A 26,013-nucleotide genomic window follows, 5' to 3' on the forward strand; every position below is an offset into this window, starting at 1 on the left:
GGTGGCTTTTACAACCTCAGCATTTCCTAATCCTTATCTCCAAACATTAAAGGGATACAAGAAAAAATAACCCACCTTATGAAACACCACATGCTACGCCAATGCTACAGAAAGCAATGCACTATACAAGAATGCTAGGAGGATGTAAGCAGTTGTGGCTATAGGGATGTTTACCTGTAGACTGTGGATCTCTGCTGGTATCAAACATTTAATAATTTTTATATAAACATATGTCTGAAAATATAACTAAAAGAGCAAATAAAAAAGTGTTGAAAGGACAATAAAAATGTTTTCCTAGATCTTCAAAGATAGTATGATCTACTCAATGATTAGGGATTCAAATTCAATTATGAGAATTTCGCATTAGGGTATGAGGAGACAAGATATAGTTTCGGGCTTATGCTGCAGTATTTACTGGTACAACAAAAAATAAATAAAAGGCAATATTAAAAAGTTATTCTGTATTATAGTAGAAGCATCCTAGTCAAGAGTCATCTGAACCGGTAGCCCCATTAAGCTAAGTGAACATGCCAGGGACAGTATTGTTTGCTCAGACTAAATGGCCCAGCAACCTTTTCACATGAAAATTCCAACCCCAATGTAATTCAAGGGGTACAGGAGGGTCCCAGATTCATTAGAGTTTAATTAAAATAACAGAATAAACATTCCTAACCAGCAGTCCCCCATAGCATAAAAAAACTGAATCCTCAATTTCCATGAAAATCATAAAAAAATCTTACTGACTCTATGCTATACACAGGTACACTTAAATGCACATACATTTGTGTGGGAATTCTATTCAGTTAACTTTATGAACAATCAACAGCAAGAACCAGTTACAGACATTTTTGAGTCTGTCTTCCAGCCAGCCTCTAGTGGCAGACATACTGTTATTACTTCTCTTCCACAGGGCAGTGTGTACAGCACACATACTTTGAAAAAAAAATGAAAATGAAAAATGTAGATCAATGAAAATTAATTTAAATGAAAATGTAGATAATTTCCTTACAATTCAAATTTCCTCAAAGGACTTATTTTCCTGTTTTCAGCAGTTTTTCTTCTGGGTTAAAGCATGCACATTAACCATCATGACTTTTATATTACACACTGTTAAATGTGAATAAACTACTATAAGTTCTGGTTCATATTTCCACCTTGGGAAAAATGACATTTTCTCTGCTTTCAGAAATAACATTCAGAAAATAAGTCTCTTCTTTTCTCAACTTAAGATTTAATAAACCCAGGATATTTCCTAACTGTTCACAATTTTTTCCCTTGGGGATAAAAAAACATGTCTTTTGTTGGCTCTAGAAAATGAGATATTTTCCATCCCCTCATGAGCCATGAGGGGATGTTTATACTGTACATCCCCTAAAGATTTCAGTGCTTTTCTCACCTTGTGCCAGGGCCCTGACTGGCAGATGAGTGCTGAGGAACAATGTAAAGTGATGATGGGCTGCCATAGAGTCTGTTCTGAGCCCTGACGCCCATTTCTCTGGCTTTCTCTGCAGGAAGTCCAGGAGTTTTGGAGAAAGCACTACTCTCTCCACGTCAGTCACCAGAACCACTAGACCTGCAGAGGAGATGCACGCAGAACATCAACTGCTGTTCTGTACTCTTTATATTTATATACTGTACATGCATAGTATTTCTTATAATAGAAAACTCTCAAAATGATGCTACATAGTCCATGGCATTTCCAACATCTAAACGTACCATTTGTGTCCTGTTCACAGGTGATTCATCTTTTCAACAAACTTGTGACATAAAGATAAAAATCACCTAGACCAAGTTTTATAACCACAAAGGCAATGTTAAATTTCTTCTTAAAATATTGAATATAACTCTATGATTGGACAAAACTGTCAGTGAATAAATGGCAGGTTTTTCTCTTAATCAGCAACTTCTTTGGCTGCTGTCCCCATATATCAGAATGTTTTCTGAGCATTCTGTTGGGACTGGGGAATGACTGAAGCCCTCTGTCAGACTGTGGTCACCCCTGGTCTTTTCACCCTCACCCCTCTCAGCTCCCTTCTGTATCTTCTCCACCAGAGTAGGGTCATCAGCACACAGGACCATCCAGGTGTCAGGCTGTGAGGAGCTCTCTGGTAGATAAAGATTTTCATCTTCAGCAAACAGCAAAATTCTAAAACACTCTGTATACTGTAACTGAGCACAATGCGTCTAAGCATGATTCACATTTCAAGAAGATATATAAAGAATAAATAATGATCAGTTGTTAAGATATATTTTAAACACATTTAGGTGGGTTAGTATTTATTAAGAAAAAAACTGAAGAAATAATCTTATGAAGGCTAAACATAATTTTGATTTCTTCAGAGGCTTTCTTAAATGTAGGTTTTGCTATGACCAAAATCCTAATTTCAATAATGTCTTTTTCTTTGTATAGAAGGAAGGATAAAATCATTTAATTGTTAATTCAGTTAAAATGGCCCCTTTTACTTTCTGGTCTTTATCACCACCTATTTAAAAAATGATTTATGAATAATGTAGACTCATGCTATAGTAAGAAAAGCAAGATGCTACTGAGCTTTTAATGATTGTTTTGTATATGTGATTTGAATTGCTCATGGTTGTGTGTAATCTCATTTAATGGAGTCTTAATGCGTAAGGAAAGAATTTCAATTACATGACCCCTAAAAGCATGGCACATTCTTAGACTATTATACAAAGTCCATGGATGTGCCATGCTTTGAGCTTTACACAACTTCTTATGCTTTTACTTTGACTTAACTTCCTAAGCATGAAGGAATATACTGTATGGGCATTGCCCAAAATACACTAAGTCTTGGCTAAAGCAGAATTGAATAGTTAAAGGATAATGTGCTCCTGTGCACTACCTAAGTCCAGATGTGACAAGTGCTCCTCTAGGATGGCCTCTGCACAGGATTTGGCCTGTTGTGCTGATCCCACCAGCAGTGGCCACCGCTGGACAAATGGGCACCTAGATCTTCTGATTACTAGCTGCAAGACTGGTCTGTGGGAGAAAGTTTCAGATGCACTAACACAGCCTCCCAGAGCCTTGGACAAGGGCAGCTCCTTGCTCACTGGGATGAGAACAATGTTCCTAGGAACAGGGGGCACTGTGGTGGGTAGGACTTCGTGCCTTTGATCCCTAGGATTCAGTTGCATCCCTCCTGTGTGGCATAGCTCTTGCCACTTTTCCAACATCTCTAGCCTGATGTCTGGATTAAAGGGGCCAAGATAGGATGCAGCAGCAGCCAGGACCAGGGCATCTCCTACAGCATTGTGATTATCCTCAGTTGCTTTCTGTGGAAGAACAATGGGCTCCAAACATTATGAGCATCAAATTCATGTATACTAAAATTGTTTCTTTTTCATGGAAAGTTTGCAAAAGCACTTCACCTATGTGAATGTCCAAGGGAAGTCAGAAATTCATGAATGAAGAACTTGTTTTTATCCACCCAAATAAATGCATATAACTAGGTAACAATGCAAAAAATGTTCACTTCTGTTAAACCAGGAAATATTGTGGTACAAATATTCTGATATTAGGACATACTGTATGTAAAGGTGTTGAGCTGCCTTTCACATACATGAATAATAGGACATAGGTCAATTATTAAACATACTGCAGGATATAATACTTATTTTTCCAGTTAACTACAGTATACAGTATCTGAGCTAAATAGTGAGTCTATAGTGCGCTTTACTGCAAAGAGAACAGTCAAGGTGGCAGAACTTACCTTGGCAGCAGCAGTCCAGTTTGTTATGTGGCTGTGCATCAGCTGGGCAGCACTGTGTGCCTCCCTTTCCCTGGCATCTGCATGGCGTAGCTGCACGGTAAGCTCCTCCACATGCTGAGATGCCCCCTGGTACTGCTTCTCCAACTCCTCCAGACACTCCCTAGCTGCCTCCTCCTGCACTCTCTCCTGGCCTAGCCTGATGCGGGACTTCACCATATGCTCCTCCACCTGATGCACCCGGTTGTGCTGCGGAGCCAAGTGTCGTTGTACTGAGGCATATTGGTAAATGGAATGCACCCACAGACAGAGGGATTCACAGGCCCGACTTGCCTCCCGAACCACTGCGGGCTGGAACTCCGGCTGCACAACAATCCTGCCCAGTGCTGTAAACAGGGAGTCTGTGATGCCAGACTTGTCATAAAACTCCAGGTCCTGGGGAAAAAGGATCACAGGCTGAATATGGAACATCACCAGAAAACAATCTGCCCTGGTAGAGGACAAAAAAAACCAACTTCTGACCTATTTAAGAGACACAGAAATTTATTTTGCATGCTTGCTGTTAACATGATTCCATCTTATGCACTGTTCTATATTCTTGATGAAAATGTGACCTTGGGAAACGAGAACAAAGCTATTTTATTTATATACACACACATTTAACATCTTAGTCCTGTCATCTTTTCTCTCTCAACCTTAGTTTACTTTAATAAGAAACTTTAGATTGTTTTACAAATATAAATAACAGGAACTGGTGAAGTGTCTTCTAATCTTTAAAACTGGTGCCTTTAAAATGTCCCTGTGTGCTTCTCTGTGTTTCTCCTTAGATTGACTGGTCAGGGTGTAGTCCTGCCTTGCTGTAACAATCCAAACTGCCAATTATTGTCCAAGTGGGTTTACGTTGCCGTTAATGCTTATTGAGATAGACATTCATCTTGTTAAGTTGTAACTCTTACCAGGAATAAATGTTTTTATATGCAGGATTTTGAAGATGCCGACGAAGATACATGATAAATTTAGAGAAGCAGATCTGAAAAATCAGTTTTCCTAAATTATATGTGTATTATTTCTAACGATTAGAATTGAAATGTGAAATCTCTGAAATGTGGTTCCTGCTCTGTCATATTAAGATCAAACATGTTCTTTTCTCTCAGGAATCCCTTAAGTCACCTCTTACCTGAAAGAAGCTGGTCTGTCCAATGAGTTGCTTGCTGCTTTCCCAGTTTCTTGGCCTTCCAAACATCAAACATACTGCATTCATCACCATAACAACTCCATCTGGTGGCACTCGATAACATCTGATTTCCTCAATATCAGCCACTGTCAGGGAATGTAGAGCATCCAGTGCAGCCTGGTAGAGGGAACTGACCTGGGGACCAGGAATGGGCTCAATGGAAAAAGCAGGATCAAAGTTTCCACTAACTGCTCATAAGCTCTGACTTGAATAATATCTTTATATGAAATTCAAAGAAGAAGTATTATTTTTTAATTAATTATTTTTTTAATTAAATTATTTTTTTTTAATCATAAGTGGTCTTATTAGTTTGCACCTGCCAAGATTTGTTTATGTGTCCTTCTATGAGAGTTCAACAGATTTGTCATTTTGAAATAAATCATGTAGTCCTATACATCCTTACAGAGAGAGCTTCTAATATGTGGTATTATAACCCTGGGATTTTAAACCAAATAAAGAGTGGTACAAAAGGCAAAGCCCTAACCACTACTTTACACAAATGCTATAGTTGATGAAGCACTTGAAAGTCCTTCTTATTCATTTTTTGAAGCAGGTTCTGGATCAGGGTCCAGATGAAGACCACAAGTCGGAGGCATCATTACTGCTCATCATGATATCTTAGTTCAGGTGGGTAGCTGCTTCAGCATGCTTAGGCTGCAAAGGAACAGGTAATACGTTTATTCCATGCTGAAAAAAAGAAGAAAGAAAACGCAACGTTTCGGCTGTGGAGCCTTCTTCAGACTCACACCTGAAAAAGTCTCCATGGCCGAAACGTTGTGTTTTCTTTCTTCTTTTTTTCAGCATGGAATAAACCTATTACCTATTACCTTTGCATGATATCTTAGTAATGGGATGGAAGGACTTTTAAACGTGGGGTCAAATTTGTTTATGCAGACTGAAATTTTAATAACACAAATATGATTTTTAAGATTAAGATAAGATCACTTTATTGGCCATATATACTTTTTTTGCATTATGAATTTGTCTTTTTGCATTTCCCAACTTGCTCTCCATGAGACACACAGACAGGGAGAAAAGCTGAGGGTCAGAGCACAGGGTCAGCCATTTATACTATTGGGGGTAAGGGCCTTGCTCAGGGGCCCAACAGAGTAGGATTCCTCTACCAGCCGCAGGATATGAACCAGCAACCTTTCAGCAACAGGCACAGATCCTTAGCCACAGAGCAACCTCGCCAAGTGGCAGAGTTTGGATTGAGCTTTAAAAATGCAATGTTTTGTATTTGATTGTTGCCATTGTTTTAAAGCAGTGGAGGCTCTGAAAATCTTATTGTAATACAGGAGAACACTAGGCTCCTCCAAAAGACTGGTTTCATTGTTTTTATGTTAATCACAAAAAAGTAGGCACAGATGACTAATCCATGTTTCATATAAAAAGCACATGTATTTTTTTTAGGTCTGGGAATTTTAGGATAAGGACTGCCTAAATACCAAAATTGTCATGAAACTCCAGGTTCTGGGGAAAAGGGATCATAGGTTGAATTTGGAGCATCACCACAGAACAAACTGTGAATGGTGATTATTAGAGACACTGTCTTCTGTTTCACTTTGATTGGTATGAGCAGGAGGATTATAAGAATATTTTCCTAACAGTCGACACTGTGCTCTATTCTCTCACAGGTAAATGTCTGTATAGTCCGTGTAGCTGTGTTAGGAGAGTGGGAAACTTTCAGACCTGCTGGAAAGCTTCCTGGGACTCATGCAGGGCCTGCTGCAGCTGCTCTGAGAGATCAGAGAGAATGTTCTCCTCTTGCAGACAGCGCTGCCTGGTTTGCTCACACAGGATCCTCTGAGCATCCACCTCACGCTGGAGCTGCTGCTGAAGCTAGATGTGTAAAAAAATACTATGAGAAGAGGCTGCTAAGCCATCTTGAATCTTTTGGATATTCATTTTTAACTTGAGTCTTATCAAATGTAATATAAATGGTGCATACATCTTTTTTAATTTAATATTTTATTCAAAATCTGAATGTTAACCGAAGACTTGTACAGGTGTAAGTTACAGAAGATATCAGAACAAACTAAAGAAAAAGAAAGTTAAATATATTTATTGCAAAAGTATTTGAATAAAAATATTTTTTCTTCTTTGATCACGTACATTTTGCCACAAGCTTGCAGTATCACTGAGTTGCTTTGTTGCAAACCCCATGTGGAATTTGAGATTTTTTTTTCAGTTCCATACAAGCGTCCTTTAGACAGTGACCAGAATATTGTTAACACATAGACATTTTCTTCCATCTCAGCCATTGTTATCTGAAACACTTTCAAAGTTGCTGTTGTAGCATAGCAGTTGGCAATCCTTAACATTTTCTTCCTTGCTCATCTGTTCAGTTTGGAGGAAAACCCTGATCTTGCCAATGTCTGGGTGTATTCCACTTCTTAATGCTCAATTTCAAATGCTCAAAGACACCTTTACCCTTCTCCTTTATACCATTTTATCTCTACATAGCCTGAAGGCTTTCTGTACATCATATTTAAATCTTTGCTTTAAACTTACTACCCAACTACAGTAAGTGTACCTTACAGAAAGTATATTAATTCTGTAATTAAGTGAACTGCTATTTTTGCATATAGCATATAGCAAATTGAACTAATTGTGTGGCTCGTTAAGTTAATTTTGTATACTTCAATGAATTTAGGCTTAAGACAGAAATTGTTTCAATCTGATTGCATTGCATTGTTATGCAATAAAAACATTTCCAATTTTTCTTTATTAATGGTCTATTTACTTATTTCTTTGTGTTTTTTGCTTTAAATGTGTGGGGCAGGTTGTGTATATAGCCAGCAGGCATATCACTCTGCAACTCATAACTGGCAACCCACTGAAGCTAAGTAGGTGTGAGCCTGGTCAGTACCTGGATGAGAGAGCCCCTGGGAAAAACTAAGGTTGCTGCTGGAAGAGGTGTTAGTGGGGCCACCCTGCAGTCCATGTGGGTCCTAAAGCCCAAGTAAAGTGATGGGGACACTATACTGTAAACAGGCGCTGTCCTTCGGATGAGACATAAAACCAAGGTCCTGACTCTCTGTGTCATTAAAAATCCCAGGGCGTTTCTCAAAAAGAGTAGGGGTGTAACCCCAGCATTTGCCATTGGCCCTTACCAATCATGGCCTCCTAATAATCCCCCTCTATGAATTGGCTTCATTACTCTCTGCTATCCTCCCCACTGATAACTGATGTGTGGTGAGAGTTCTGCCAGGTGGATGCTGCACATTGGTGGTGGTGGAGGGGATCCCCATTACCTGTAAAGTGCTTTGAGCGGAATGTCCAGAAAAGCACTATATAAGTGTAAGCAATTATTATTAGTATTATATAAGAGAAGGCTCCATGGTGAAACTTTGTGTTTTCTTTCTTTTTTCAGCATGGAATAAACCTATTACTTGTTCCTAAGAAACATTAATTGTGACTCATGACTGCAAACTGTAAAGCAATAAAATGTAACCCTATTAAAAATAGGTTGCTCTTAAAAAATCTTTAAAATCTGGAAAGAGATTGGGTTGTTCAGGACGTCTGTAATCACTCTACTTAATCATTATAGTTCACAGTTATTGTACTTCCAAAAACAGTGATTTTATTTCACATTATGTCACAAAACACCCCAGTAAAACACTTTCGAAGCATATTTTTAGTGGGGCTGTGCTCTTTAGATAGCAAATTCTGAAAAGGTGTGGATATACAGTACATGTATCCCAGACAATCTTACCTCCTGTGCTACCTTAAGCTCATTCCGAACAAAAAGCACTTCCTGGCTGGATTGTTTCGCTGTATTTGTTAAAATCTTCAGTCTTCTCAGGATTGTTGCAACACTGGCAGAAGTAAACAATGCAGGTTTCTTCTAAGAGAATTAATACTTTCAACTTTTATTCCCAAATGGCAACCAAATATTTTAATGATTGCTGTTAATACACCAGCTAAAATATCAGTTGTGTCAATTTTCAAATTCATAATTTCTTAAGTTGACAATTTGCACAGTGTATTCACCAGGTACTGTTTTGTACTGATATGTAAAAATGAAGAGAGAAAATGGATGGGAGAGGTATCCCAGCATTCTACAAGAAAAACAGCATTTTACAAAAAAAAAAACAAGCATTTTACATGTGTGTTCAGGGGTGAGAGTTGTTCAATTGTGTTGAAACCATGTAAAAAACTCATATCTACTCACCGGTTGGCCTGGGCCCTGGCCTGCTGCCACAGATGTGTGAATATATCACGAAAGTGCTCTGTAAACTCCAAAAACACCTGCAGACTGAAGAGGTGCAGTCCTGGTACCTGGTGAGTAACATATCTCAAGACAGACTGGTGAATGGTGGCCATAGATTTAGTGAGAACTTCCAATGAACATGCTTCCTCACCTGGAAAAATTAAACAAAATGTTGGATCAATTCTTAACTGCTATAATAATGATGCATTTTGCTCTTTAAGATATAGGGTAAAGGAAAGGTAATATGTTTAGTCAGACATTGAAAAGAGAAGGTAATGATTGTGTACTAATCAAATGCACTGTATTTTTATAGTAAAAATCAATGTATTGAAATATACTGTAGACTAGTACAGATTGAAGTACGAGAACTGCTCTTTTGAACACTGTTACAAATAAGAGAGTGATTAAATAAAATGTCCCTGTGTGGTACAGGCAGGTAACAATTTGAGGCATATGAGAAATGGCAGGTGAGTTCTTAATGTTTAATTGTAAGATTTATATATTTTATATTCTCTGGCATAGTTCCAGTGAAAGAGTGATAAAACCAGAGTCAAACTTGTCAAACAGATTTATTAACCAAATAAGACAGTGACACAATGTATATGTGGCAGGCTAGAAGTAATGAGGGTAATAATGTAAGCTGACCTGCCACCCAAAGTTGCTGAGACCACTACTGTTTGTAAATAGGATCACATATGATGCATTACAGTAGGATCTCAACATCTGGGATGAAACCCCAGAGCAGAGATGAAGGTGAAGTATAACTTTCAAATTAGCCGTGCAACAGACTAGGATCCCAAAGAATCTAGCTAGTGAGTGAGCCTCTTCTTGCTGTCTGTTGAAGAACCCACTACACATTATCTGCAGTAGGTCTTCTTTTTGTATCAAAATGAACGCTTCCAGTTCTGTATCGGCGTCATGGGGAATGACAGGCTGGAGACAACTTTACAGGCTCAGTGACAGGTGTTCAGTACAATAGGGTGTGCTAATCATGGGATCACTTTATCCCTAAGTTGTTTTGAAAGGTTCTTGGTCTTCAACATCAAATTTGGCTTGAAAATCACTATTCACTATCTGACTGAGGGACCTTATAAAGATAGGGTATTTATTCTGAAAATGTGAACACAGTATTATTCCATATGGAGACCACTCAGCTTATTGTGGGTATTAAAATTTGACGATGAAGACCAAGAATACCTCAAAAGGCGGCTTATTAAGATAATTTTGTGCACTAATTTTGCTACAGCAATTGGTTTGAATACTTATGCAATAATCACTTCTTCATTTTTCTATTATATTAATTATCTATTTCTTTAATTCTTTTGCTTTGAATGTTTGGAGTGTGTTTGCATATAATGAGTGCTTCTTAAAAGTGTTATGATTGCATGTATTAAAGAAACAAGATGTGAAAACTGTACAAGGGGTGAATAACATTTCAAGGCATTGTATATAGTACATCTTTATTCCAGACAGGAACATCAACAAGATAAATTGGGACTGTCCACTATCTTAACACTGACCTTTGCCTTCCTCTTCAGGTGGCAGAATAACATCCTGTAGACGGCTGGCAGCCACCTCTGACAGAGTTTCAGCTGACAAGGGCTGGAACAGCTCCACACAACTGCACAGCTTTAGCAGTCTGCTTAGGAAGATCTCCGAAAGCATCTTTTCTTTTAGGGGTTCAGCATGTTTTTGGCATTTAGGGCTCAACATGATGAAAACATGCAGGTTCTTCTGTACATGTTTATAATATCTACATAAATATATTAGACAAATTATTTAATTTAGCTTAACAACACCTTCCAATTAAAAAAGTCACACTGGTCATATAGTGAAGTAATATCTTTACCCCATTTAAGATTTGATTAATTGCAAAAACCAAAGGATTTTTAATTGTTTAGATTAAAATATAATGTGCACATAGAAACAAAGAAATAAAACACCATCGAAATGCTTTTACGTTCTAGGTCTTACCTTTCTAGCACCTGTTCTTCTCCGAGTCTGTTCTTTGTGTTCTTTGTCAAGGCTGTTATTTTCTGCACTGCAGCACTCAGTTCATCCTTGTTGTAGAGACCTGGAAAAGTGCCTTCTGCCATCACAGCCAAGAGCTTATCTAGGACAGACTGACTGACCTCCTCGTGCACCAGAATTACTACTCTTCCACCAAAGACCCCAGCGTGGTCGCTGGCCTCCTTCAGGATTTCACTGACCTCTGTCTCATTGTTGGGATTTACGTCATACAGCCGGTAGCCAGAGAAGCTTACAGCAAATCGTACAAGTGTCTTTCGGCCAGTGCCCTTGCCCATTCCAAAAAGGGCTGCATGACCTCTAGGTAACAGCAGGACTCTTAGAATATGGGTCAGCTGTTGTACTCTCTCTCTGAAGATAGCTAATTTAGATTCAGGCCCAGAAACAAAACCTTTGTCAATCATCTCCTCTCGGCACTGCCACTGCAGTAAAGAGGACAGCTGTTGAATAAGAAGATCCATATCTTTTTCCTGATATACAGAGCTACGTTTGAGGCTGTACTGCTGAGTGGGAGACTGCAATGATTCACAGAAGTTTGTGCTGAAGATTATATCCTTTGCATCAACACCCTGAAGTAACTGGATGGGGAGAAGAAAACTTGTTATCTTTTGGTTTGGCACTTCATTAACAATGCTTAGTTTAAAATATATTCCCAAGTTGTCTCTTCTTTTTATATTTTTATCAGCTGTTCTAGGGTGCTTGCCTTGTTTAGGAGGAGATGGCTGTAAAATCAAACTTTGCACACTATCAGAAAAGGTGGATTTTGTAGTTGTCATCAAGGATTTAGCAAAAGATTCTTTCAAGTATAAAGACTTCCGTTCATCATCTCTAGAGCTGGTATTTATATTGTCTTTATCACATGTTTCAGCTGGAATCTTTTTCACGTCTTCATCACTACATATCTCTAAATTACTCTCCAGGGGTTCTATGGGAGTGATGGTGCTTGCACTACTTTCTTCTTCAGATGAGTACACAAACTCCTCAGTCTCAGTCTTCAGTGAGGATGCTGGGAGTTCTACACTTGTCAAGTCACCCACAGTACCTTCAGACTGGACTTGACAGGTCTCTGAATCAGAAGAAATGATATCTTCACTCTGATCATCTTTGTCAGGCAGAGGAAGGATGATTTCTGATTTCTCTGAGTTTTGATCGTTTTCTGATGGCATTGCACATGACTCATTTTCCCCTTTGGTTTTCTGAGAATCAGATTCTTTGGGGCAGAAATATTTCTGTGAAACTTTATTTAACAAAGATGCTAGAACTCTTTTCTCATTCTCTGATGAGAGACGATCTCCAAAAGTGCGAAAACATTCATGAATCCAGAGACGGGTAATATTCAGAACAGCAGCTAAAGAACCATGTGTTGAGGAAATGTTGGCAAAACCCAGGGCAGAATCTGTTCCCAGTGAGCTGGTCTTTCCTTGAGGATACTGTCGTGCTGTGGTACGAGGAGTCCAAAGAAACATGCCTTGGAATACCTTCTGGAGATCATGGTAGGAAAACAGAAGGTATGGCTGTTGTTGATGGGGTGGAAAGTTTTCTTTCACAGCACTGTAGAGATCAACAGTGGCCCCAATAATGCAGCTAGCTAATTCTGTGTATTGTGACACAGCAGTGATGTGCAAGTCCTTCAGCCAGTGTAACACCCTGGGAGAGTGTATAGACAATAGGTGTTCTGTGACTAAGCTTGGCAAGGTGAGCACAGAAAAGAGACGGAAGAAACGGGGAGAAATGCAAATTGTCATAGAACTGCAGCACTCAGGCGAAACACAGGTAGCCAAATAACTCACAGCACCCGAGTTAAAAAGCTTGAAGTGGTAACCATCTGAAGTGAGCACACCACCCTTTGACATGCACTGTCGTAAGGTCTCCAGCACAGATGAAATTTTTGAACCAACATCTGTAAGTCAAACAGAACAATTCTCAAAAACTTCTCCATAACAGAACAAAAGACATTTTTAGGACTTTAAACCAGTGTCATTATTTGATCACTAAGCAGAAGGGCTCTGTACATTTTTCATACAAGACTGAATACTACATAAAAATGGTTTTGTTTAAAACATTAGAACACCACAAAACATTCTGCTCCATTGCCAATTAATTTACATTGCATAACTAGAAATAAATTCAATCTAACCCCAAACAGCCAAGTCAAAGTAGAAATCCTATTTCTTAATTAGGAGAAAATTATCACATCATATTACAGAGTAGAGTAGTGGGGATTTTATTTTTATTATCTTATAAATTAATGTAAAAGTTTAAACTGAATGTTATTTGCCTGCTTATACAGTAGCTTATATTTGTACAAGAGATGCTTGGTGTGACAAACACTCTTCTGTGTGAAGCATCACACTATCAAAGCCAGCTGCACCTTGTCATTCTTTCTACTAAAGATATTGTTCCTCAATCTAGTCAGAGAGGATGGTAGCTAAGCTTTTGCCGGGACATCTAAAAAGGAGTTATTAGAATAATGGTACAGTTCTTGTCTTCTTTGGGTTATGACGATTTTCTGCTTAAGAAGATGTACTATACCTGAAAACATATTGTTTAGTTTTCAAAATTAGCACTGGATTTGGCATTCGAATGCCAGAATTATACTGGTGAATGAAGTACAGTATGTGCTCCAAGTTTTACTCCGATTCTCCTACAGTATTCGTTCCCAACAGAACTTACCACATGTGGTATGATGGAGGTCATCTATGAACAGGCAAGACTGTTTGCTTCCCGCAGGGGACAGTCCTGCTGCTGAGAGCTTAGCCCTGGGGCTCCACATGTTCTCCAGCACATTGCGTATGTCAGCAGCTCTGAGGCAGGGGGTAATGGGGAGCCGCACGTGGGGACGTTCGTAGTTGAGCAGGGACTGGGACAAGGTGGTTTTTCCAGCCCCGGTTTCTCCCACTAAAAGGGCTGGCTGTCTGGAATCCAACAGTACATCCAGCAGATATGCATACTTCTCAAACTGGAATACAACACAGTGCCACTGTTAAGGACTTCTACTCATTACAAAATATGTTCTGCTAATGCTTACTCTTAATTTTATTTTTTCTTTATAAACAACCACTGTTCATGAATTTCCATTTAGGCAAATTCAGTATGAACTTCCTCCACCATGGTAAATAAATTATTTGACATTTTTCCTCATTTCTAGATCTGAACCTTTCAACTTTCACAAGGAAATTTAGAATATGTTGAGAAAATTTAACTCCAGAGGAAAATGCTCTCAGTGCCCCCTGATAGTGATTGTCTCAAATTATTTTATTTCACTGCTAGAAAACTTGCAATTTCCTTTTCTTCATAGTGCGAGTAATGTGCACATAGTATTATCATATCCTTAATGTAATCTTTTGTATATACATACATTCCTTTTACTTGGGGTTAATGTGTAAAACAATTCTATAGCATAGCTGTAGTGACTTACTGACCTGTGGTGGTATAGAGTATGACAAGGGAGGGGTCTTTATCCTGCTGTTTAAAAGTCCAGTGTTCATCATCTCCAGGGTTCCCTCATTCTGATTAATCAAGTAATCATAAACAGTCCCCTCCTGGGGTATTTCAATGCTGTACCAGCTCTCATAGAGTGACTTCCTGGCAAAGGCATCAAACCTCAACCAATATCTGCAAACCCAGAAGTAATGCATACATCCTTATGGACAGGCCTTCAGTACTTTGGAATAGTAATATCAAAAGTAATGGAAACTATGACCCAAAACATGTTGTCAACCTCATATCAATGTCTTTAATTATGGAATGATATTAATACCTCACTTAGTAGCTTAGTAGTCTTTACATGGGTTTAATGAGCATGCATTCCCATGGGCACCTTTTCTTGTATATGAGTGTATGAGGACATCATTGTTGTATTAGTAATGGCATTACTAATATTTTTAACATATCATATAATTTAAAAAATTGTTTTATACAGAAAGGCATATCAATTTTGGCTATGCATTAATACATTCATTGGAGTCTGTAAAGATTAATTACTGTGTCTTCACTCCTCCAACCTGGTCGCAGTGGGGGACTAATGGAAGCAACTATAGTTTGCAGCGAGCAGACATATACAGTAGCACACACAGAGAAGCAGGAGAGCAATGTAGTATTAGCATTTTTCTGAGCTCCTCTGCAATTTTTTCAAATTAGCTGCAGTTACTGTTATTTAGAGTTGGATTGTTGTTTGAGGTGATAATTTAATATTTTTCCTTATTCAGCACTGAATAGTGTATACAAGTGTTGCAGCCCAAAACCCACAGTGAAAAGATGTCAGAGACAGATGACCAGCTGACAGTCAGGGGGTTGTCTGTTGGTAACAAAAGAACCCTATGCGAAGCCAAAGACATGAATCTTTGTTATCTAGAGAAGGTATCCGAATCACAAGGCAAGGAGTAGTCCGAGGTTTGTGAGCAAAAGCCAAAAGCAGAGTAAGTAGAACAACAATGGTATATAGGGTAAGTTCTTCTTGGGAAGTCCTCAATAGCGAGCGAGGGGAAGATGGGAAGAGGGGGTTTAAATAGGAAAAGAGTGTGATCTTAATTAGGGCGTGAGTGCTTGCTGTGCATGGCAATGTGCTTGTGTGCTTGTGAGACAGAGTGCGATTTGTGACAGACACCTTCTTGAACGAACGTGTGTGTGAGGCAGGAGATCTTGACTCAAATACACCTATTCATGCTGCAATAAAATCTCAAGAACTGAAGAAGGTGGTTGACAACACAATGAAGTTTATTGACAACTGTCTTAATTCTATTGAGACCAACTTATTTTTATCCCTTCAAATGGCACAACATGAGCTAAGCAGGGGATGGAAAGTGGATAAGGTCCTGACTGCCTGTGACAATTGCATACAGACTCTCAAGAAAATTAGTCAGGACCTACACTCTACTAACAACTCTGTCCAAGTCAGGGTGAATGATCTGGAGGTACAATATTGCCAGCAAAATATAAAGATATTGGGCATCACTGAAGGAGAGGAGACAGATTTATTTTCCAAACTGCTATGGCAAAAAAATGCTTGAGAAAGTAGTGATTGTGGACAGAGCTAATTGTTCTCTTCAACAAAGACCTCATCATTTGAGTTACTCATCAACAAGCACCACTGCTCTACAATGACTCCAGAGTATTTTTCTAACCTGCCTGCATGGCTGATGTGCTGAAAGTGACATGCCTTTAGAGGAGTTATGAAAATATTTGGGAAGGAGGAAGTGAAACACAGTCTGCACAGTTTTGGCAAAGTTATGGGTCTATTATGAATCCACAGAACAAACATTTCAGTCAATGAAGGAAGCAAAAAATATGCAGAAAAGATTTCACAGCACTAAGGACTCAAAGTGACTTACTAATGGAAACCCAGATAAAATCAAACTATGTTCCAAATTATGTTACAGAATAATTTATGTAACCAAAAATTGTATTCTAGCAGAATCACAATAGGAGAAGGATTGTGGGAATTGTGGGAATATCTTCATGGAGTTTGCACGTTTTCCCAGTGATTACATGGTTTTCCTCTGGGTGCTCTGGATTCCACCTACAATCCAAATATATACTGTGAGCTTAGTTGGCTTTTGAACCCACTGAAGCTAAGCAGGTGTGAGCCTGGTCAGTACCTGGATGGGAGACCTCCAGGGAAAACCTAAGTTTGCTTCTGGAAGAGGTGTTAGTGGGGCCAGCAAGGGGGTGCGGTCCATGTGGGTCCTAATGCCCCAGTATAGTGACGGGGACACTTTACTGTAAACAAGCGCCGTCTAAAACGGAGGTCCTGACTCTGTGGTCATTAAAATCCCAGGGTGTTTATCGAAAAGAGTAGGGGTGTAACCCCGGCATTCTGGCCAAATATCCCATGCCTCCTAATAATCCCCCTCTATGAATTGGCTACATTACTTTGTTCTCCTTCCCCCCCCGACGGCAGGCGGAGTGACGCGCCGGTTGGAGTATTTCTCGGTTGCATTTAATGGCAACGTCAGCTCAAAGATTTGGTTCAAACCACCAAATGGAGACGGGTGTGCTGACAAGCGAACTCTGCTGATGCGGGAGTAATGCTAGGATGAGAGAGAGCTTAGCTGGCTTTTGGAAAAATTGACTCTGGTGTGAGTGTGTACATGTTGGTGTTTGTGTCTTTCCTGAATTGATTAAATAACTGTAAGGAGAAAGAGCAGTATGGCAAATCAGTGTTAACAGCAACAGCACTATGCAATGTATTACTGTATTCTCAAAGGAACTTCTCTTATCACCTCTGATGGCCATTATTGAGCAATAGTAGTTCTTGTAGAAGAGACAGAGAGCTTGTAGATGTTTGCACACACTAAATAAGTTTGTTTTTTTTGGAAACCACTACAAATGCACTTTCAGTACAAAGATGGTTTAAACAAATCATACAGAACCTAAATCTTACTTGGGATGCAGATGTCCTCCAAAACCCCAGACATATGACACCACAAATATGTTTTTGGCTTGAAGATGCTTCTGAGATAATAGGTTTCCAGGGTCTTCCAACTTAGTTGTTGAAGGACTTTCAGCTTCAAACATAAAGAGGAAATTGTCACTGACACCATAGTGCCCTCTATTTTCCATAATGTACCACAATTTAGTAGATGATCAAACATTTTTATGAATAATAAATCTTAGTAATCATGACTTAAAGTGTTTTAATTAATTCACATACAAAATAATGTTGTTAACAACAGATAGGATGCACTGGAGGAGGCTAGTTAGCGAGGCAAAGGACAACACCTCAGTAAGTATGTTAACAACATCTTACACTAACAACAATATTAAGAAGAAAATAATTCATAATAAATTATATAAACATTCTAAAGCTTTTCACAGTCTGATCTAGGAAAATGTCACAATTGTGACTCAATCTCAATCTCAGGTATAAAGTAACTATAATTTAATACAATAGATAATAAATTAACAACTGTGCATAGGTTTTTAAGAAGCTATATAAACAATATTTCATATTATGATGAAAACTCATTATCACTATCATTACCAGTTTTGTTTATGTTCCTGGGTCCTGCCAGCAGCGCTTTGCCTTTCCCAATGAGATATTGCTCTAGGAAAGAATGCAGAATCCTGGTGAATGACATCACTTCCTGCACTCCATGTGCCGTTGTCTTGTCTGCACTGAGGATGCTGCCCTCAAGCAGTACTGGGGAAAGTGCTTTGTGTTTAAGAAAGCTGAGTGTGCTTGAGAACAGGTCTTCTGCCAGCCTATTCCACAGTCTCAGAGTTGTCTGATCCAGAGAGAATTCCCGGTACAGTGTCTCCAGTTCTGCCTTCCATATGGCTTTCCAGACTTCCTTCCCAGAGTGATAAACTATCCCACACCGTGTCACAGTTGATGGTGAAGCACTGGCCAGCTCTGTCACTTCCATGAGTAACTTGACTTGTTCAGGAGAAGGTCTCACTTTCTGACCACTGGAGAAGCACAGATATGGATCTTCAAGATCAAATAAAGTGCTAAGTTGATCCATCCAACCTTCAGCCAAGGGCTCTCCATCCAGCACCACCCACTTTCCTTTATGAGTTTGGCTTTTTCGTCTTTCTCTTGTGGAGAAATCTCGTCTTTCAGAGTCCTTCAATATCTTTGTAAATGCCCTCCACCAACTGCCATGCTGCTCATCATGATTACAAATTCCCGAAAACTCCTCCTCTGAAACACTGTTGGGGAAGATAACCATAGTGTCCACAGAACTCCATTTAGATTTCAAAGTCACAGACTCTGGACTTTGCATGCACTCCTCATTATAGTCTTCCTCCTCTGTTTTGACCGCCAGTTTTCTTAAGGCTCCTACCAGAGTCCTGTAGCAGGCAGTCTTTCCACTGCCTGCTGGTCCCACAAGGATGACAGCTCTTGACAGCTTCAGTGCTTCATAAAGGGAGAGGACATTCTTGATGGTCCATTGATCTGAGTGCAGACCTATCTCCTGAAGCTCTTGTGTCACTGCAGAGGACAGAATTGCAATCTCGTCTGTTTCTGTTCCCTGAAGGGGGGAAGCAGAGAAAATATCTTCAAGAAGACTCTGAAAATGTGATACTTTTTCAGGGTCTAAGATGGCCGTAACAACAACTAATGAAATGGCTTTTAGAATAGCTTGCTCTTCATCCTGTGCCTCAAGCAGTAGTGTAGATATGGAAGATCTTCTGAAGTTTGAAGAACACAAGCTTTTGGAGACCTTCTTCTGTTCTTCAGGTTGCCACATTAGGTCAGTTTGGTCTTTTTGTTCATTTGGCTCACATATGTGATCTATGACCTTGGTTGAGCTTTTTTTAATATTTTTACTACCCTTTAGGTGATGTTCATGTAAGTGTATCCCTGCAGTAGTTATGATGTTTTTAAGAACCACAAGCCAGCTAGTACAGTTGTTGATAAACTGAGGAAGGCAAAGTGATTTTTGGGCCAAAGTCAGGAGGCAGACCAAGCGGTGGGCCAGTGATTGTGCCTCAGAGAACCCAAGGGCTGCTAGTGAAACCTCAGCAATGATTAAGTAGTCCGGCTGAATTAATGATATAGGCCTAGTAGCAACACGGAGATTCTCAGGGATCTCTGAAGTGGAACCAGACATAATGAGAACACATCCATAGCCATGTTTAGCTAAACAAGTTCTTCCAGCAAAAGATATCAGCCCAAAAGACTGAGGTTCATAAGGTTTTGTTTGAGAGATCCTAACTGGTGTAACATTATTTATTTCAGAAGGATTTTGACTACATCCCCAGATATAACCTGAAGGAGGGGTTAAGAAATCTTCTTTAATACCATTTTGCAGCAGTGAACTTGAAGACTGAAGTGTTTCATTATGTGGTTGAATCTGCTCCTGGAATTCTGCAATATGTTGCTGATTTTTCTGCAATGCAGTCAGAGAACGCTGGATGTCAGAGAAGTATTGCCCAAGTAAGGAAAGGTCTCCTTGGGTCATGACATTCACACATTCCAAAACCAGCCAAGCTCCAGTTTGAATGGCACCGCTAAGCATCTGGAGAACAATACTGGGGCTCATCTCTCGGGTATATTGCAAAGTAACTACTTGTTGACCTAGAACTTTGCCTAAGTGAACAACAGTTTTGCTCTTCCCTGACATACTGGGTCCAATTACTAAACTTGATCTATAACTGGTTAAGGAAAGAAGTATCCCTAAAACTGCTCTATCAGAGGAGGGGGTGTTCACAATCATCCAATCATCAGGTCCCACATACTCATAACCATAGGGTATATGGGAACCCAGAACATCAACATAACACAACTTTGCATGCAACCCAGAATCTACCAGGTCTGAGTCCTCTTGATCACGTTTTGGATCTGAATTCAAACTATATTTTAGCAGCTTCTGCCACTCAAAGGATGATTCAACTTCAGTCTTTTGTTCTAAAAACCTCGACATCAGATCACAGTGTTTCATGGCAAGTAAGACTAAAGCCTTGAAAGCTGACATAACTCGCTGTGAATCTAGACTTTCTCCATAGCGTAAGGAGTGTTCCTGGATAATCTGGATCAAGCCTTTCAGTTTGGTAGCATAGCGTGCTTTCAGTCTGGTCCTCTTGACAACAGTTTGGTTAAGGAAAGAGCTCTGGATTTCCTTGCACCACAACACTTCTTCTGCCACTAGAAGGCACTGTAAAGGAAACTGGGAAGTCAGATCCCATGAAGGGTCATTAAACTCATCTGAATCACTTGATCTTTTATATTGGTTCCATGTTTCTGTCTGCGTCACTGGTGCAGGTGTCATCCTGGCTACTATACAGTCCCACAGCAGGCGGAACACCGCCTCCCTCATTCGTTGTTCCAAATCACTTAGCCAGGCCAAAAGATTGTAGTTAGATGGCAGAGGAGAAGAAAAGGGCAGCTTTTCCCCCAGGTTTCCATTTACTCCTATCACAGACATTTGCAAGTCAGAGAGGTCCATGCTGGTCATGGTGTGATGTTGCTGATCAAGGGTCTTGAGTACCAGCTCCTTGACACTGGGAAAGCATTTACAAACCAGAGGCAGAAGTGCAGAGTGGTTTGGGTGTAGCGATAAAAGCTTTATCACATCTCCATCACTTAGGAAATTCAATCTTGGAAATTCACATCTGGGTGAATCCAGGAGGAAAAGAAGCTGGTTAGAGATCTTCTCCATTGTGGACAGCTCTTCCATAAAGATGGATCTTAAGCACTGGCCCTGAAACTGCCCTGGTGTGCCAGTCTTTTTCCCATGTCGGACTATGTTCAGCACCCTAGGGCTGCAGGATGTAGCTTGCATCATATCGCGGTAATTTGAATCTACTGTTCTGAATCTGCAAAACTGGAGATATATTACAGTAAGAGCTGATTATTAATGGCTTGCACACCATACAGAAATAAACTGTCTTTATGGACACATGATTTTGTAATACATTTAAAATAATACTTTATGATTATTTATAAATAAATAATATACTGTAAAAGCTCTGTACTTGTCTTCATAAATTATAAAAGCTATATACTATAGACCTGTATAAGATACAGTCTAGATACTTGTAGATATTGTAACATGGCCAAAAAACATTGTCTCTTTATATATACACACATATCACACAACACTTATAAGTATAAGACAACTTCAAATAATCAAGTTAATCCTTCTTACATATGGTGAACAGCAAGATAATTACATGCTACAGTTTTTATGTTACTACTTAGTAGATGGTATAAGCTAGAGCCTCAGTTTGAGGAATATATCCTGCAAAACAACATCCATTAATTGTAACTAATCTTCCACTAGGGTTAGTAAATAGGTGTCTAAATGCAAGATAGCCTTAGAATGACCATATTATTTATTATAAATACTGAAAACAGTACAAGATTGTTCAATAAATGCCAAATTTCTCTTACCAGCTCAGGTTTCTGAATGCTGACTTCAGTTTCATAAAATATTTTGCTAAGGAAAACCCACTCCTGCTGGTATCGCTGCCAGAAACCTAGGAGCTCTTCTGCACATTATAAATAAAATAAAAAAGAGCTTAAGTAAATCAATTCATGTGATTGAACCGATTAACACATAATATTCTAAAACTAGACAATATGGGGAAGCAGTTAAAAGGGCAAAACAATTTTAGGATATTTAGTGTAAGGCAAAGAATGTACATACTATGTTAAAATTGCATAAAGCACTAGTAAGGCATCATTTTAAAAATTCGGAACAATTGTGGTCAATGTGTCTGAAATCAGTCTAGAGAATAGAAACCAGATACATTCCAGTATGCAATGTCCTACTTTGAAAAGTTGAAAAATCATAAATTTCAGTCTTAAACAAAACAGACTACGAAGAGACTTGAAACAAGTATTCAAAATCCTTAAAAGCATTGACAAGGTTCAACTCAGTAGACTTCAAAAGAGTAAAATGTGAGACAGATGACAAAGTAGAAATGTATTTAAAAATGAGAAGAGGATGCTCTTCTTTACCCAGTGTTTAAAATGACACCCAGCATTACATGATACCCTGTCTTGTATCAAGAAACAGCTGAATAAGATACTTGTATCAATTGAGTACTAGCTACGTAACAGGCTAGAATGGCATCCTCTCTTTGTAACTGTTCTTACTATATGTTACTTATCATTTGCTCTCCTTTTCTGTCTCTATCTAACTTGGCAATCTGACACGACCAGCCACATGACTGCAAAGATGTGTACTGTAAAGCACAATAGTGGGAATGAACTTCCTTCCACCCATATTTTTTGCTACAGGATCCAATCAGACTACTGTGCACTGGCTGTTTTAAATGACAAATGAAAACTCCCTTTCTCTGTGTCTCTTCTCAAGGATACCCCTTGAACAGAGCCAGCAGCTGACAAATCAGACCATGACGACAAACCCAGACACAGAGCCATTTTCTTCAGGAAGTTCAAATCTTATCAAGAAACGTTTTGCCAATGGATCTATGTTGAAAAAGCTTTAATATTTCTATTACAATTCATGAATAGTTAAACTATTACTCCAGACATAGTTGATAAAGTTTAGTTCAGAATAGTAAATACATATTGTTACAGCTTTAGGTGACTTAGAAGTGTCTCTTAGATTTTAGATAAAGTTTATGACACAAGGAAGAGTAAACACTTTAATATTCAAAGGAGAGAGTATGTTTGCTGAGGCCTGGGGGGGTCCCTTGAGCAGAAACAATTTTAAAGTTTATCTTAGTATACCTACTGTAGGTAAGTTGTGGGTTAGAATCATCTATACTGCTTAGGATATACGCTCCCATTTATATTGTGGCATCTGGGGTACAGAGAGAGATTTAACTGCTTTATATTTAGTTAGAAGGCAGCACTTCTCTTGTGTGGCCACTATAGGCATATTAAGAGTTTAATGCTTAGTAGTAGTATGGGGTTTTCTGGGTGACCAGAATGTTAGGTCTTTGAAACACCTTGTTGTAAATACTGTACATAAAGTAACTTTGTGTGTTTTATGTTGTGCAGTGTAGTTTGTGTTTTGTCATTGTAATAGATATTTATTTAACTAAGCATGCCTGGATTATTACTCCTCTCAACAAAGCTGTGCCAGAGAACAAATAATTTGCGTGCCTCCAATTATACCAACCGCTCAGGTATATTGCTAGAAATAAGTTGATAAGATAAGTTGTCAAAGCACTTATCAATTTGCTGTTCCAATTTTAATGGTTTCAGTACAAAGCCCTTATATCACTAAATATACAGTACGTCCTATAATCCTATAATGGTCTACAATGCAAGTATTTAGAAATGCAAACTGTGTATGCCTCACTTCTGCTGTGACCTGCAATGTAAATGAGTGTCAATGTGGAATATGCATTTAATGAGACAGTACAAGGCAGAGCAGAAGTGATGTAATGCAATATTGACATTTCTCAACGGGGATGTTCTTGATTGTAGTTCCCAAGGCAGACACATTTACATATTCATAGAACCTCCAAAACCTTTAAAACTGTAACCTAATAGATTCCATTATAAATTATATTGTGCAAAACCCAGATTGTGTGGCACTCCAAAAAAAAATAATTATTCAGTTTACTCTCATATTAGGAGAAGGGGAAACAACTTTTATGTCCACCATTAGTAAAAAAAGACAGACTGAAGGGACTCTGTCTGAGAAATTGACCTGTTTTTCCTGCTTATATCTTATATTATGGTTTTCAGCATATTGTGAGACGTATGGCGGTACAGCAGTAGTATGTCACATGGACAGCACAAAAAGAAAATGCTAGATGACAGTTGTCATTGTCTGAACTTCAAATACCTAGTCATTCAGCACATGTTGTGGTTTTTGTGCCTTTGTAGTTTTTGTTTTTGTTGTTTTTATGATTTTTGTGATTCTTGTGATTTTTGTGAGCTCGCAGAAAAGACATTTCATTGCCAGCAACTACTGCTGCATGCTGTATTGTTGTGCATTTGATAAATAAACTTTGATTTGATTTTTATATTTCAAAAAGTTGAAACAACAAGCATATGAATATTAAAAACTACCTTAGAATAGAAGACAGAGTTTAAACAAGTCTATGTTGCCATGTCTTTATTTTTGTTACTTCATCATACCCAATTCCTGAAGAAGGTGCACCCAGTTCTCTACCTCCTGTCGGAACTCTGAGATGTGAGGAGATAGCATCATGTTGGAGAGCGTCATCACACTGTCCTCAGCAAGAGCCAGGAGATTCTCAAAGCCTGGAGGTCAGACAATGGGGCTTTCTAGCAGCATAATTTACAATCACAAAGAAAAGGACTACAGATGCCTAAAATAAGCCAATCAAATAAATGAAATGCAAATCAGGATGATAATTTTTCTCACAGTTGTTAATGCCACTTATTTAAATAACATAATTTATTTTGCTACACCAAATTCCAGTCCAAGTACTGGAACCAAGTACTCATTCAGGAAAGGGAAGAAAGATCTGATTAGCTAACCTATAATAGTGAAGGTGCCACTGTCCTGATAGTGCTGCTTTCTTGTCACATCATGCAGGCGACCACTAGGTGGCCTCTTAGAGCGGTCAGGGGGTGGATCTTCTTGCCACACTTTCACAATGAAATTAGCCAAGCGGAAGTGCTCCACATTCCACCTCCTCTGCAATTTCCTGAATGCCTGTTCCATGTCCGCCTCGGCTTTCGCATCTTGCCAGACCTGAAATTATTATATGAAGGATTAAGTGAAAACTAAGATATACATGTAAGTCTTAGTCCTATCTGTAGGGTTAGATGAATTGAATAACCTCTTGTTTGTTACCATTCTAATGTTATCATGTTCTTTTGAGAAGTTCTACCACAGCTACTGTAGGGTGACTTGAAAAGAGGTAAGAAAAAAACACAAGAACATACTAAAATCAGAAGAAATGTGAAGTTCCTCCTGGAGTGACTTCACTCCATGAGATGTGTAGGGAGTTAAAGACTAAATGAATAGTCACTCTCTATTCCCAGCCCTGTTCTCAGAATGTTCAGTGTACAGACAGATTTCTCTTGTTATAGGGTAACTAAAGTTAAGAATTCCTCAGTATGCGCTACCTCTAAATAATGTTTTATGTACATATTAAATTGTATATTTACTATTGTCCAATATATAAGTCACAGCCAACATAAGTATATGCTTTTGAATGCCTACAGAGGTTTATACAAATTTTCCATCATTTTTCATGAATCACACAGCTGAAGACTCAAATTGCATTTGCAGTATGATCTATTTCATCTTTCACATGCTGTCAGATGTTAAAGCAGAAAAAGAAAGATCTAAATATTTTTTATCTCTTCATGTCTTAGTAGAGCAAGTTTGGAACAACCAGAACTCTGTGGCTTTCAAATGCCTTGCAGCTCACAGAACATGAAAGAGCAATAGAATTTTATT

At 38.8% G+C, this 26,013-nt stretch overlaps 1 protein-coding gene across 6 annotated transcripts in view; it reads right to left on the reverse strand.

Moving 5' to 3' along the window:
- The window catches only part of dnhd1 (dynein heavy chain domain 1), a 75,599-nt gene that overhangs the window by 28,546 nt on the left and 21,040 nt on the right, over positions 1–26,013 (reverse strand). For 3 of the 6 annotated variants that reach the window (XM_088622597.1, XM_088622594.1, XM_088622598.1), the window contains 17 exons: positions 25,083–25,299; positions 24,717–24,842; positions 22,044–22,141; positions 18,186–21,474; positions 17,586–17,709; positions 14,626–14,818; positions 13,877–14,162; positions 11,150–13,103; positions 10,696–10,928; positions 9,137–9,326; positions 8,678–8,780; positions 6,652–6,801; positions 4,903–5,112; positions 3,729–4,160; positions 2,862–3,291; positions 2,019–2,105; positions 1,397–1,573 (listed from right to left, as the gene is read on the reverse strand). In XM_088622597.1, coding sequence (XP_088478723.1) covers positions 1,397–1,573; positions 2,019–2,105; positions 2,862–3,291; positions 3,729–4,160; positions 4,903–5,112; positions 6,652–6,801; positions 8,678–8,780; positions 9,137–9,326; positions 10,696–10,928; positions 11,150–13,103; positions 13,877–14,162; positions 14,626–14,818; positions 17,586–17,709; positions 18,186–21,474; positions 22,044–22,141; positions 24,717–24,842; positions 25,083–25,299 — 8,299 coding nt within the window. The remainder of the gene's footprint in view (positions 1–1,396; positions 1,574–2,018; positions 2,106–2,861; positions 3,292–3,728; positions 4,161–4,902; positions 5,113–6,651; positions 6,802–8,677; positions 8,781–9,136; positions 9,327–10,695; positions 10,929–11,149; positions 13,104–13,876; positions 14,163–14,625; positions 14,819–17,585; positions 17,710–18,185; positions 21,475–22,043; positions 22,142–24,716; positions 24,843–25,082; positions 25,300–26,013) is intronic. The other 3 variants (XM_088622599.1, XM_088622596.1, XM_088622595.1) reach the window with 3 other exon arrangements.

Source organism: Lepisosteus platostomus, chromosome 28 (genome assembly GCF_059453375.1).
Source record: "Lepisosteus platostomus isolate fLepPlt1 chromosome 28, fLepPlt1.hap1, whole genome shotgun sequence".
Classification (NCBI taxonomy): Eukaryota; Metazoa; Chordata; class Actinopteri; order Semionotiformes; family Lepisosteidae; genus Lepisosteus; species Lepisosteus platostomus.